The sequence below is a fragment of the Propithecus coquereli genome, unplaced genomic scaffold (genome assembly GCF_000956105.1).
Source record: "Propithecus coquereli isolate 6110/MARCELLA unplaced genomic scaffold, Pcoq_1.0 Scaffold786, whole genome shotgun sequence".
Taxonomy (NCBI): Eukaryota; Metazoa; Chordata; class Mammalia; order Primates; family Indriidae; genus Propithecus; species Propithecus coquereli.
In genome coordinates, this window is record NW_012154018.1 from 463,756 (window position 1) to 477,950 (window position 14,195).

The 14,195-nt window shown below is 36.3% G+C and overlaps 1 protein-coding gene across 1 annotated transcript; it reads right to left on the reverse strand.

The window, feature by feature from the left end:
• Positions 1-8,829: 8,829 nt before the first annotated feature.
• On the reverse strand, positions 8,830-12,989 carry C1GALT1C1 (C1GALT1-specific chaperone 1). The gene is made up of 2 exons (XM_012662873.1): positions 12,731-12,989; positions 8,830-10,294 (listed from the first exon to the last, which is right to left on the reverse strand). Exon 2 carries the CDS (start codon positions 10,287-10,289, stop codon positions 9,333-9,335), a length of 957 nt encoding a protein of 318 aa, XP_012518327.1. The 5' UTR covers positions 10,290-10,294; positions 12,731-12,989; the 3' UTR covers positions 8,830-9,332.
• Between the last annotated feature and the right edge of the window lie 1,206 nt (positions 12,990-14,195).

A 14,195-nucleotide genomic window follows, 5' to 3' on the forward strand; every position in this document is an offset into this window, starting at 1 on the left:
TAAATAGTCTCATCAGAACATACTTATAAATCATCTCTCAATGAAAGTTTCTCATTTCTCAGATAGTCTCATTTTATACTGACTTATTGGCTTCAGATTCAGATGTCTCTCCATTTAGGGGAGGAGGCACCGTATTTGAGGGCTGTAAGTCCTTATATCCTTTAAAAAAGAATATACAAATCATTTGTGTCAAAACCAAACTTTAAACCTTTATTTTTGGTGCTAAGGTAATGTTAATTGACCAAGACTGCCTATAGAATGTTAGCAATGAAAAACAAAGCACACACAAACACACATTAGAGAAGTTAAAACTTTTGATTGCCTGGTTTCTGAAATAATATATCCTTGTATCTAACCGCTGTTACAGTGGGTGTAGGGAACACTTTTTAAATATTCAACATCAACATCTGTGCTTGTTTTTCTACTATGCTAAGGTACACTGACTGTGTTGCCTTGGTGATGTGGACTAACTACGTATGTTCCCTGCCTCCCCTGGGTCTGAGGCCTCAGCTCATCAATGTTAATCAGGGAAGTCACTCTACATGTGCAAGCCTTGTGATTTTCTAAACATTAGGTCATGTGTGGAAGCCAATTCAAAGAGGTTAAACTAGCAGATATATCAGCCTGTTTAGGCATTATGCTTAAAGGAAACTTTTAGTTTACCTATATTCCTGAGAGTAGAATACAGGGAGAGCCTGTTTTCTCTCAGGCAATGTGTCTCTAGTTCATTCAAAATTAATTTTGTGTCAAACCAATTTAAAATCTAGCCATTTCTGTGTTTCTGACTCACTTTTACTCAGCTGAGGTCAGTTGGGCTCAGTAGATATTTATTGAGTATCTACTAGGTTCTAGGTGATGTGGCACAAAGATGATTAATACACAAGTAGTTGTTGCCCTTAAGAAGGAGTTTCCAACCTAGTGAGTAAAGAAAATTTACATTTAAAAAAAATCTGGGTAATGGTAACAGCCCAATATTAATTTATAAAGCCAGTAGGAATTTATTATACTAATACTTTTCCAATTTTGGCCATTAAAGTTTGTAAATTACATATGAAACAAATATAATAATATTACTTAGATTGTATCCAATGTGAGGTTAAAAGAAAATGCAAGTGTCTTGGAGTTGCAACAATTCAGTGTTCCAACTCAAATGGTTGTCCTGTTGTCCAGTAGCATAAAGTCCTGATCAATCCTAGCAGATTGTCTGTTATAGTGGTTTGGTGGTGTTTTGTTGGCAGCTGCAATTTTTATTTTTCTTTTCTTCTTCTTTTTTTTTTTTTGTGTGTGTGTTCTGGACCCCAAACAAAAGCAGCTAGATTTTATCCCATGGGTAGTCATGAATATTTCCAATTTGAGGGATTTGATATTCCCCAAACAGAAGGTCATAGGGCATTTGTCAAGTAATGATTATACTGAGTGAAATTCCCCCTCTATACAAATCAGCAATTGAGGATACAGTATTTCTTAGTACTTCAGAAGAAAATATAAGAATGGCAATTCATTAAATTTGCAGAGGTATTTCATTATAATAAATATTTCACTTTTTTGTTCACGAGAATAATGTAGCAATTATATATTAATGGAATATGAAATGAATGTATGCCCAAACAAAATGTGGTAAATATTTGAACTTTGTTTATCTAGGTTCCTTAATTTTGAGAATCTCTCTCTCAAGGCTCTTCAAGAAACTCAAAATGGTTCCAATTTCTAAAGGAGTATCCACTAAATCTGATTTATAATGAAAGAAATACAATGAAAATCTATGCATCCTATGCCATTATAATCATTATTTCTGAGGTCTCAAGCAATCAGAAACTTACTCAAGTTATTCAGTAAAACCTATAAGAATCAGATCATTAAAACATATTTTGGAAGGTCTGCAGAACACTTATGTTTAATATGTTATTAATCATATTAAAGCAGTAAAAATTAGATGAAATATAATTGTACTCTTAATATCACAGTCTTTCAGGAGCAGTTTCTGAAGAAATCATACCTGTCAACATGGAGACTGATGCATGTAAATGTATTACACTTTTTTATATTCTGTATTTTACACTTTGTATGTATACTTTTATTATACTTTTTATGGCAGGTAAAAGAATGAGTAGATATTACCAACTATAATATCAATTTGTTGAATATTGTATTAAAACCAGTTAAGTACTAGTAAAGGACCACAACTCCATCAAATCAGGAATGAATGAACAAAATTGAGAGGCAGTTTTTAAATTAATGTTGAGGCTATTCGGCAGGTTTGTCTGTCTCTAAAAGCCTGGCCTTTTAGAGAATATAATTTATGCATGGAAAGAGATACGGGAGATGATTCACTGGAATTCCTCCCAGTAATACTGTGTTCATTAAGAACAGGTCATGGGAAGAAAAAATAAATAAAAACATCCAAACTCACTAATATAATTAATATTTTCCTCTTAGAGTGAAAATTAAAGAACTCCAAATTTTATCCTTAAACACTTTGAGAAATAAAAGGTGAATTAGTGAAATAATTTCTACTTAAAATCTTAGTTGTTACAGAGAATTACATGCCTCACTATTAATGTCTAATTCTAATTAATAGATTGTTTTAGAAATGTGTTTGTGAAATATAGCAAACATAGTAATACTAACCAAGTGAAAACTGATGTTTCAAATGACTAAAAAAACTTGGATTAGAGGGAGGCAGGAAAAGGTGTGTAACTCTCCGAAGTAGTTAACCAAAAATTGAGCTATAGGCATCAGTCTTATATGGAATATTATAAAACAACAGGCTATCATGTCCAAAATATAGAAGATATCTTAATATGAACACATACTAAATTGGTTTATCTTTTAGGCAAAAATAGCAAAAAATCAAATTTATCAAACCACTCATACATTTTAAAAAATCCCATTTTAAAAGTAAAACAAACCAGATTTACATATCATAAATGTTATTCTTGTTTCATTCCCCAATTTTAAAATACTTTAACTTCAGCCAGGATGTGACTATAGAGAACTTGCAGGGAATATTCAATTGCTTTACTCCCTTCAAGTTCATTGTATGTGTTCTCAGAACTCTACCACCTAGATTTGAAAGATAAAAAGATTTACTTTTTCTTTCTAATTTTAATTTTTATCATAGACTTGATTGTCAGTGATAACTATTATCTTTCCGTTAATCTGTGGTGAAATAAGTAGTTCCTTCTGACTTTCACAAGCATGTGAGCAGAAGACTGGGTTTTAAGGAATAAATCATTGGTCCTAACTAAGCACTCGCTTGGAGAAAGTGCCTTTTCTCCAAACATGCCTTGAAAACAAATCAAGTTCCGTTCCCTTTTTGCCTTACGGGAATCCATATTGGGGAGACTGCCAAGATTAGGTGACTCATTATCATTCTTACTAACTTCTATTTCAAAAGGGGATGCTTTTTGTCTTTGTCCCCAAATTCTGGGGTTGTCCATCTATGCTGATGCATAACGAAGCCCTGAGGTTTGAAACTTGCAAACCAGTAAGATGATTTCATGATGAAACTGCATGTTAGTTTGACACTGTCTATTAATAGTCCTTGAGTAAGCTTAAAGTTGAGACAACTTTTACAAAGCAGTATGTACTTCTAGTTTTGTTTCCCTATCAGTGGAGCTTGGAATGTCTATTTATGCATACTTTTATAACAAATTTTTAGTTTCTAGCGATCTGAAGGATTTTGTATGCACTTCTTAGTGTGGATACTTTTTAAATCAGTTCTAATGCTGCTGCATTCAAAATTCACTTTTTGAAGCCAAAATTCACTCTTCACATCTGGACTAGATTGGACAGAGTGAGGAGGCTGGGAAGAGAGTCCATTTTGCCCTGTGGGCTCTGGACAGCTTTCTTAGAGAGGTGACTTATCCAGGATTAGGAAAAGTATGCTTTTGCATGACTAAATTCTTTCTAAAGTTTTCTTGTGTAAGCATTTTAGATTTAAGAAAGTTCAGCTTGAAATATATTTGAATATAGAGTAAGACAGCTTCATTTAGTTGGATAATAGCATTCTCTAACACACCAATTATTATTTATCTCCTAAATAGCTTTCAAAAAGCCCATGACTGGAAAATATTTTTCACTGGCATGGCTTTATTCTGTTCTAAAAATACTAAGGGCTAAAATGTTATTGAAAACTTGAATGCTTATACTGCACTTACTTTATGTTGTTTCAAAAGGTTAAAATGTTTTATTTTGTAAAATGTCTGGAATCCATGAAGTAATTCTGCTTTCTTGCTTCCTAACACAAAGGTCTGAGAGAAGGCGTCTGGATGTTAAACCCAATTCTCTCTCAAGTACCAAATGCCCAGATACATTTACTGGGATGCAGGAGTCTCACTTAAGTGTTGATTTTTGCTGATATAAAGAGAAACCTCTTGATTAAAGTGTGGGGAGATATAAATCATACCAATTTGGTCAGTTCTAGCCCCAATAATGGCTGATTTGCTGTGAAAGGGGAGCATGTTCTAAGCTAATGTTCTTAAAAGCAAGTTATGAGTTTCTCCTTAAAAAATATTTGTAAAAAAGCTGTTTCAGGAAAAGCTGTTTTATTGCATGGCACAAATTAAATGTGTGGATGTTATCTTAAAACTATTAGGGAATTCCCTTGCAAATTTGAATATTCAATACCAGATGTTATTCACATCAATATTTTAATATTTTACTATCAATATATCTAATACAAAGGATTGATACATATTTAACTGTTTAGAGTGCTAGTTAAACTTGTTCAAATGAGTAAGAGGGAAAGGGAAATAACATTCCCTGAGTGCCTACTATGTGCACAAACTCTATTTATGTATCTTGACTAATCCTTACAATGATTTCTTGAGGTAGATTTTAATTCTCATTTTACAAATGAGGAAACTAAGGCTCAGAGAGACATTATATAACTTCCCTGAAGATACATAGCTAATAAATGGCAGAATTGGAATTTGAATCTAGGTTTGCCTCACTACAAAGCCTATGTTTTGCAGAAAACTCTCCCCTTGTGTTTCGTAAATTGTTAATCTCAGCCCACATTTGAATTATCATTTTTATGGGTTATTGGGGAGAGGTATAAGTTGGCAAGCCTCTGTTCCACAGTGGGAAAATATGGGTAGGATTTGAATGAGATAAGAGTGGGATGCTTTCAGTGTCTTATCTGAGCTGCTGAGGAAATGTTTTTCTGTTTCCCTCTTCAATAGCAGAGTATAGTAGAATATTTTGAAATTGAACTCAGTCGTGAGGTCTGAACTTTTCCTATTATCAGTTACCTTCAAGCCAGATGATTTGTGGCCATTTAAAGGTTATGTTATTTAAAAGCCTTTGCTGGATCTTTAGAAAAGGATATAAGAGGGAGGGTTACTTAAGGAGTGCAGCAATGAGAACGTAGAGTGTAATGTGCTAAGGCGGGACTAGCAGTTGCTTTGAGATAGTTGGGGAAAATGATTGATTAGTGAATATTAAAATCAATGACAGGGGCAGTTTTGGTTCAGTTATAATTTAAGGGGAAAAGTTGAGGGGCCTAATCTGTATTTTGCTCCAGATCCAATGATTTAATTTTGAGAAGGAAGATCCAGTAATTGAACTCATGCAAGGAAATGGCCTGGGGCCTGCTAAGAATCAGGTTGCAGTTTCCATTGCATTCAAGAAAATTAGAAAGATAAATACAACTTTTAGAAGAAACTTTAAGCTTTCTCCTATTGACATTTAACCCTGGGGATCTCATACTTCTAGAATTGCTTAGACCTGTGCTATCAAATATGGTATCCACTAGCCATCCATATGTGGCTACTAAGCACTTGAAATGTGACTAATCTGAATTGAAATGTGCTGTAACTGTTAAATACACCCTGGATTTCAAACACTTAATAAAAAATGTAAATAATTTTTTTCTGTTGATTACATGTTGAGATGACAATGTTCTGGATATATTTGGGTTAAATAAAATATATTGCTAAAATTAATTTCACCTGTGTCTTTAACATGGCTACTGGAAATTATTAAATTATACACGTGGCTCACATTATATTTCTATTGGATGGCACTGGGTTGGAGAATAGGCAATATTCACTGAAGCTTTTCTCTAGAGGCGGTGCTTTAGAGTGGCAAATATGGAAAAGATTCTCAGTGCCAGCATTCAGTCTTCCATCAAGCCAGGTATAGTTTTTCTCTCTTCCCCTCAGATGGTACTAAGGTGGTATTTTGACTATTAGAACATTCCCATTTATTCAACACTTTGGGTACATAGGTGGATGTCTCTATTATGTCAGTCACTTGGTCAAAGCATTTTTTCCTAATGCAAGTCTGTAATACAATACAGTAAGGGCATTTATTCTTTCTTCCTATCTCTGTAAAATGAGTCATATTTTTAAGTCCTGCCCTTTCTGCCAGGGCTTTTGCCAAATTGCCAAAGTAATGGCATAGCCAATGTGGCTATTCTTGCTTGGAATCAGTGAAAACTACCCCAGAAACGGGAATTATGTGTATTAAAAGGAAGCATTTATCAAATCCAGGAATTTTAAGACAAAAGGCCACTATATTCTAATAATAAATTATGGTTCATCTTACTACTTATGCAAACCTTATGTGAAATGATTACTTGACTCCCTGTAATGAATGAGTTTGGGCTCCTTTTGCTTTCCACAAAGCACCAGGCCTAGTGTTAACCTCATAGATACCCCATATACACAAGGACAATTATAGTATATAGACTCCACACTAAGTGGACTTTTCTTTTATTATGGTAGAAACCCTAGATACACTGACATTTCATCATTTCATACTTTTCAAACAAGTCATTTTCCTCATTACCCTTTAAGTGCTCTATAGTATTTTATCTTTGATATTAGAGTTATGATTAAATTTGGGGGCAATATTTTTTGAGGGGAGGAGTTGGTAAACATTTCTGAATTTCTGTGAATGCCAAAAGAAAGCTAAACTTATATAAACATGCTTTTCACATAACTATGCAAGGATGCACTGAATGCATTTGAATCAGCCTGTACCAAAAGGAACACAATGTTCTTAACAAATGGAAGGAGAAACTAGTCATACGTCATCACTAGACTCTGCTTTCAGCAATTTTTCTAATACAGGTGTGCCCTGCTTTAAGGAAACACAATAGATGAGTTTGAATGCATCACAGAAAAATCTGCGTATTATAAATCACATTTGATACACATGCTTTTAGCTATATCCAAAAAAAGCCAAGGGTCTAAATCTATTACATATTTTGCTCAAGATTCAATATTTTAATTTACAGAAGGAAGATCCAGTGATTGAACTACTCATGCAAGGAGATGGCCTGGGGCCTGCTAGAAGTCGGTTTGCAGTTTCCACTGCATTTGAGACAACCAGAAAAATAAATACAACTTTTAGAAGAAACTTCTTTTCTCTCATTCACATTTGTCATGAGCGGGGTCTTATACTTCTGGAATTACTTAGAACTGTGCTATCCAATACAGTAGCCACTAGCCATATGTAAAGTATATTCACAATCATGCTCAATTTCCATTAGACCTCCATTCTTTCCAACTCTCCCCAATAACAGTGGGGTTAGGGTTATAGTTTTTTTCTATGTAAAGCTAATTGACATATATAGTGATCAAATCTATAACCATTACTTAAGTAGTACTATTTTCCCTGTTACCGATTTAGATTTTATCTATAAGACTGAGTACAAATGAGTTCCAAAAGATAGCTTATTTAAGACAACTAGCATTTTATAAAAAAAAAAACTCATGTATAAAAATATGATCAAGAGCATCAGTTTGGTTTAAAAACGCAATGTTAGCACCCATTAACAAACAAACAATGGGATGCATTCTCTGACATTTAACGTGATATTTTGACACATTAACTGAAGATAAATGCAATAGAAAATTTTTAACATTGGTGTTGGGGGCAAAGTGGCATGTTATAAACTGTGTGTCATACTGAGAGACTGTTCATCACTGTACTAACACTGAACGCGATCTGTAGTAATTGCATCTGAGACCACACATGAGGGTGCTTGATAAAGGGGTTTTATTATTCTTTAAAATTAATAGCCCATCTTAACCAAAAGCCCCAATGAGGAAAATCAGAGAAATTAAAACAAAGGGTTTTTACACACTAATTTGAGGATCAATAATTTCAAGCCCAAGGCCCTCTTGAGGAAATTCTCTTTTTGGTTTGCTAAAGCTGTGGGAGACCATTACCATTAGGCCAGTTACAGGAAATATTGATTTCTAAAATGTCATGGTCTCACACTCTATGGGGGCTTATAGATCTGACAATACAGAATGTGCTGGCCAGATTATAGGACAAGTCATCTCCAAGTATCTCACACATTTATAGCACAGGAGCCTTGCACCCACCACTGGGTTAAGTTTCTGAGTAGCCACTAACATTAGGCAAATGGATGGTAATTCAAGGTAGATAGTGAGCTTAGGGCTTGTGCACAAAAAACAGATATGGTACAACAATTAACATGGAAAAAATATCTATGAATTTGTACACAGAAACAAAAACCAGGACAGACTCAACTCTAGTAAGTGAAACTGTCAGATAGCCAAAACAAGTTCTTCAAAGGAGATTTCTATAGAATTCATTTGCCCAGCAAGAGTACATAAATCTCAACTGATACATTTCTATCCAAGTTGCAGCTGGGAGCTTGATTAACTGGGAAACAACACAGTTAAATAATATTACATTCTTCATAGTCACCACTCCAATTTCATTATCTGCATACTGAGGTAGAGAGTTACACTGAAATTGTGTATGCTAAGAAATGCCACTAAATTAGCTCCCAGGAAAATTACTCAACCTTGGCAAGTAATTTTCACTTTTTCTCTCAGGAACAGATTTCAACTTTCACCTTAACATTTCCTTAGTTGCTTGGTTGTGTATTTTGAGAAGGCAAATCCATTGGCACTTGGGGAAGCTTAGAACATAAATCAACATTAGAAGGAAATACACAGCTAAAAGTTTTACTTTAATCAGAAACTCAATAACTTAGCTAGAAAGACATGTTATATTTTTAACCAATAAGCAAAAATATGTGCCACAGATTTTAATGTTCATAATTTAGAATTTACCGCATAAATACAATATTTATAAATATATCCTTTATCTGCAAAATTATTATTCTTAAGACATTTCTCCCCAGTGCATTTACAATTTTCATGTGTTTTAAGGAAAAAAATACCACCCCCTTTAAAAATGTACTACTAAACTTTAATGTGTGATTATACCAGTGCCACTGAATTAGAAAAAAGAAACGTATTGCTGTATTGGATATGTAGTCATTACTACAAATGACAATACATGTCCAATTGGTGATCACATACATTTTCCTGTTCCACTTCTCAGTCATTGTCAGAACTGTTTGGAGGTAAGAAAACCAATGCATCATTGAAAATATGCCCAAATGCCCTAAGACGGTATACCCCATACATCATCACGTGCATCTGATTAGGAGTCAGTCCATTAAAAGTAACAGCCATATCTGAGCAACATCCTTCTACTACCTGGTTGGGGTGATTAGTCATTGCCTCTTTAATAAAAAGGCCAACAGATTTGGTATTAAATACATCTTTTCCATCAGCATCTTCTGCATTTTCTGCAAATACTCCAGCATATTTCAGGCAAACTGCTAGCTGCTTATCTTCAGATATCTTCCAAATCATCCCTCCCTGTTCGGGACACTTTTCAGGGATATTGAGAAGGCTGTTAAGTCTTTTCATCGATTCTATACTTAAGACAATTCCTCCTTCCACACCCACATATTCAAGGTCTCCAGATTTTATAGTGTGGCCTAGATAGAAAGGCTGTGACGGATCCTTTTTTAACAAAAAATACTTTAGGTTTTCAATAATGGCAAATGTAGTGGGGCGTGCAAGGAAGAACCAGTTGTACTGGTCTCTATACTTATCAAATGCATACTTGTAAGCTTTTCTCATCATTAACCACATGTCGTTTGTTTCCATATTAATTGACTCAAATACTTTAACATTTTCAGAACTGAAGAACTCTGCTTTGTCACAGTGTTTGGTCCAAGTCTCCTTTACTGCAGCCCAAAGACTCACATCTTTGGGTTTTACAAGGATAATACAGTATACTCGAAAGCTCTTACTGAGCTCCATGCGTTCATCCTCCGAAATTTTCAAGATATCTTCTTTGTTCGGAGCTTGTAGGTGGTGATGCTCATGGTGGTGCACTCTATTTCCATGACCAATCCTAATGTGTCCTAGCATAGTGATCAAAGCACAGAAAATGCTTCCAAGCATCACACCCTTCAAAAATGAGCTGCTTTCAGAAAGCATTTTTCCTATAAAGAAAAAAAAAGACCCTTAAAATATGTAATAGAAAAGGATTAGTCTAGTAATTTGATTTGGTATTTCTTACATACTTACATTTTCCTCTTGATGCTTAAAAAAAGTCTCCCAAGCTTGAAATCAAGTAAGTTGCACAGAATACCAAGGACTCTCAGAATCTTTAGCTTCCAATGGTATCATTACTGTTTGGTATAAACCGGAACTTTGCAACAACTCCTCTATGGAGAATTTGCTGTGGGGAGGCTATTTTTGCACTTCATCTATGGGGATTTAATTAACGAAGTACTAAAAGCATTAACCCTAGAAAGCAATGTTATAGACGCTGTCTGCCCATCATTCTCTTTAAAGAATTTTTCATCACAAAATTCATATTATTTTATGTGGCCATATTAGTCTATATTTATAATATACATATTAAATACCTCTGCAGATATAAATGGACTTTTACACCAAAACATTAAATTGAACAGATAAAAGCATTTATAATTGACAAATCACCAATTGTATCTGCGCTGACATTTCTGTTCTCAACAGTGTTTTATTTAATTGATGGCTGTTGTCCTTAGATGTTTTGAGTATATCTAAATCAAGTTTCTTGAGAATGATACCCTATATATTAATATTTACCCTTTTATTCCTAAGACCAAATGGTTTCCAATACAGTATCCCAACTACTGATGTAATAAAAGCCCATAATAAAAATAGTGTTTTGGATAAAAAATGAATCAATATAGGCATATCTGGGAACCATTAATGAACATTTTTATTTCCATAAAAGGCATTTTATTCTTCTTTGAGGAAGTAAAAAGGGAAAGTCATTTTTATTTCAATTAGAAATTAAAAGAAAAACCAACACTAAATGCAACTGTTGAAAATAATTATGTTCTAACCATTTATGCCAGCAAAGGCTAAAATTTTTGCAATCTCTCCTCTACCTCTTATTTTTTTTCGTTTAAATTTTTTTTTTCGAGGGTCATGCGAGCCCGGAAGGCTAAGTCCTGGGCGGCTGCGCACCCGAATCTCTCCTCTACCTCCACAAAGAATATTTGACTGAGCTCCGTGAATTTTCCCTTTGTCTCTTAAAGTTGAAAGAGGCCTTAAAAGCTACCTAATGTCATTTATCTCATTTTACAGATAGGGAAATGGAGGTCCGCAGAGGTTAAGTAACTTACATAGCTAGTCAGTGGTAGAAGTAGACTAGAAACATCAGTTTAGTGCTTTTTCCATTACAGAATAATAATCTCCATAGTGCTTCTACTATATTATTCAGAGTTTAATGAACTACTGAATAACCTTGTTTTCTTACAAATGGTAAAAAAATGTGGGATCTGTTGACTATGATTGACATTTTGTACCCAATATCACCATATTGCTACAAGGAAACAATTCCCATGGTTTTCTTCTAGAGGAAATGGATTTTGACTTCTACCAGAAGGACAAGGTGTGGAATAGCTTGGCAGATATAATTCCTGAGTGGGGAAAGAAGCAGGATGGCTTTCCTGTGTCACTCACAGAACTTGATCAACAAATACAGCTCGAAAAAGAAAACAGAAGTGACAGAAAACAAGCTGTGATTAATATTAAAATTGTCAACACAGAGAGAAAAGCACATGAAGACACAAAAGAAGATGGCCATCTACAAGAGGCCTCAGAAGAAACCAAATTTGACACATTTACCGTTGACTTCTAGCCTTCAAAACTGTAAGGAAATAAATTTCTGTTGTTTAAGCCAAAAAAATAAAATAATAGAATTATCAGATGTACTCTTAATTTATATAGAATTTTGGCATTTCATATTACACAATTTTTATTATTTCTGGCCAATATATAATTCACACATGGCTCTTCGCCCAATTATGGCATATGCATATGTCAGAATTCTTCCTGATGGGGATACTGCTCCTGGCTGCAAAAATATTTATCAAAATTCAATAAGTCTAAAAATTTTAAATAATATCACATGAACAAATGATTCTAAAAAGATTTTTTTTTTCATATTGGGGAGGCAAAGAAAAAGTAACACTAGGGATGCACATGATAGGGAATCATTGTGCGCAAAGGAAAGGGAAACTAATTGCACACAGGCACAAATAAGAGACTACCCAACTGGTTTTTGAGATTAACCTTTCAGGAAGGTAAAGGTGGTTGGGGCGGAGTACGGAAAAGGGAGGAGGACGAAGTGGAGAAGAGAAGTGAGAGGCAGGACATGGTGACCTCGAGACCCCACTGAGGGGCCAAGGGAGCGTCCCCAGGAGGGCGGCTCTTCGTCTCCCGCGCTCACAATCCTCCCCGTGCACCTGCCCTGGCATCCCGCGTGGAGCATGCCAGTCGTGGGCTAGGACCCAGGCCTTCCCCAAGGGAGAAGAGTGTCGGGGGGTCTGGCCGCTCCGGGGTGCGCTCGGGGTGCAGGCCAAGGCCCCAGCACTCACCCGCGTCTACAACGGCTCGGGGATAGGAAAGCGCAGCCGCGCACGGCTTTCCTCTCCCGTTCGCGCGCCACTCGGTTACGCTCCTGGCCGGGCTGTTCTAGATGCAGGCGGTGTCCTCTCGTTGGTCTCGCTAAAAGTTGGGGAGGGCCAGGAAGCGGACGCCGCGAATGCAGGGGCAGCGGGGCGAGGCAAAGGAGCCCTCGACTGGGCGGAACAGTCCGTTCGCCCGCCCGCGCCGGCGCCTGAAGGGTCCATGGGCACGCAGCGCGCACGCAGCGTGCCCTTTCTTCCCGCCCCGCGCCGAGTTCAGGGTAATACATCCGGTTGGCGTGACCCGCACGCTCTCCTGTACCCAGTGGGACGCTCAGAGAGGCGGGCATGCGTATGACTCTCTGACACTTCCCACCTCTCCCTGGTGTGGAAACTGCGAGAGCGAGAAAGAACCTTGTTCCCTGCAGCGCTTGTGTCAGTTCTCTGGATGGTTTCTCTGAGGTTCCCCGTCGTCTTTGAACCCTCATGTTGACAAGGGGGCGCTCCACCCAGTACTCCTGGGCTGGGACCAAAATGTAAGCCATTGAAGTAGTCACGGAATAATGACGTTAAGGACTTGCTATGGTTACTGGAATGGGATCTGAAGCCCCACTGCCTGAAATCCAATCCTGTCTTCACCCACATCCTTTTATATCCTGGGAAAGTTACTTCACCTCGTTGTGCCTCCGTTCCCTCCTTTGTATAGGAAATATCACAGTAGTGCCTATTTCATAGAAAAGTGAATGAGAGAGTGCACATGACTCCCTTGGCAAAAGATAATGACTAGAGTAAGCGTTTACTAAATGTTGGCTGTTATTGTTTACCTTTGTATATAGTTCTTAGTGCCAGTACTCAGTAGAAAGTAAATATTTGTGGGATTAATGAATATTAGAGCTACAGATGAGGAACCAGGTCCAGAAAGGAAAAGAAACTTTTGAAAGGCCACACAGCAAATTAATGGCAGAGGTGGAACTAGAATCTAGGTCTTTAATTATGAGTGCAGAGCTCTCTTTCCACTAAACATGGGCTCTGTCTTTTAAAATTCGTTTTTGTGGCAGAAAGATTTTTGCTAAAAAGCACATTTTTTTTTTTTACAAATATTTAAAAGCTACCATTACTAGGTTCCATTCAAGTAACATCGAGTGGTGACTTACTGGCTCCTGAGTTCTTAGACACATATTTGAGTTTTGGCAGTGACCCAGTTTAAGTAGACAGAAGGTTTCAGGGAGCACAGAAACAATGAACAAATAGATTTTAGACAATTACTATCCTGGCAGCACTATCCTAAATTCTAAAGATACAGTGGTGAACAAAATAAATCCCCTGTCTTCATGAAGCCCTCAGTCTAGCAGGAAAGAAAGACATTAAACAATTCATTACAATTAATTATAATGGTGGTGTGTTCTCTAAAGGAATATAAAAATGAATTTTGGAA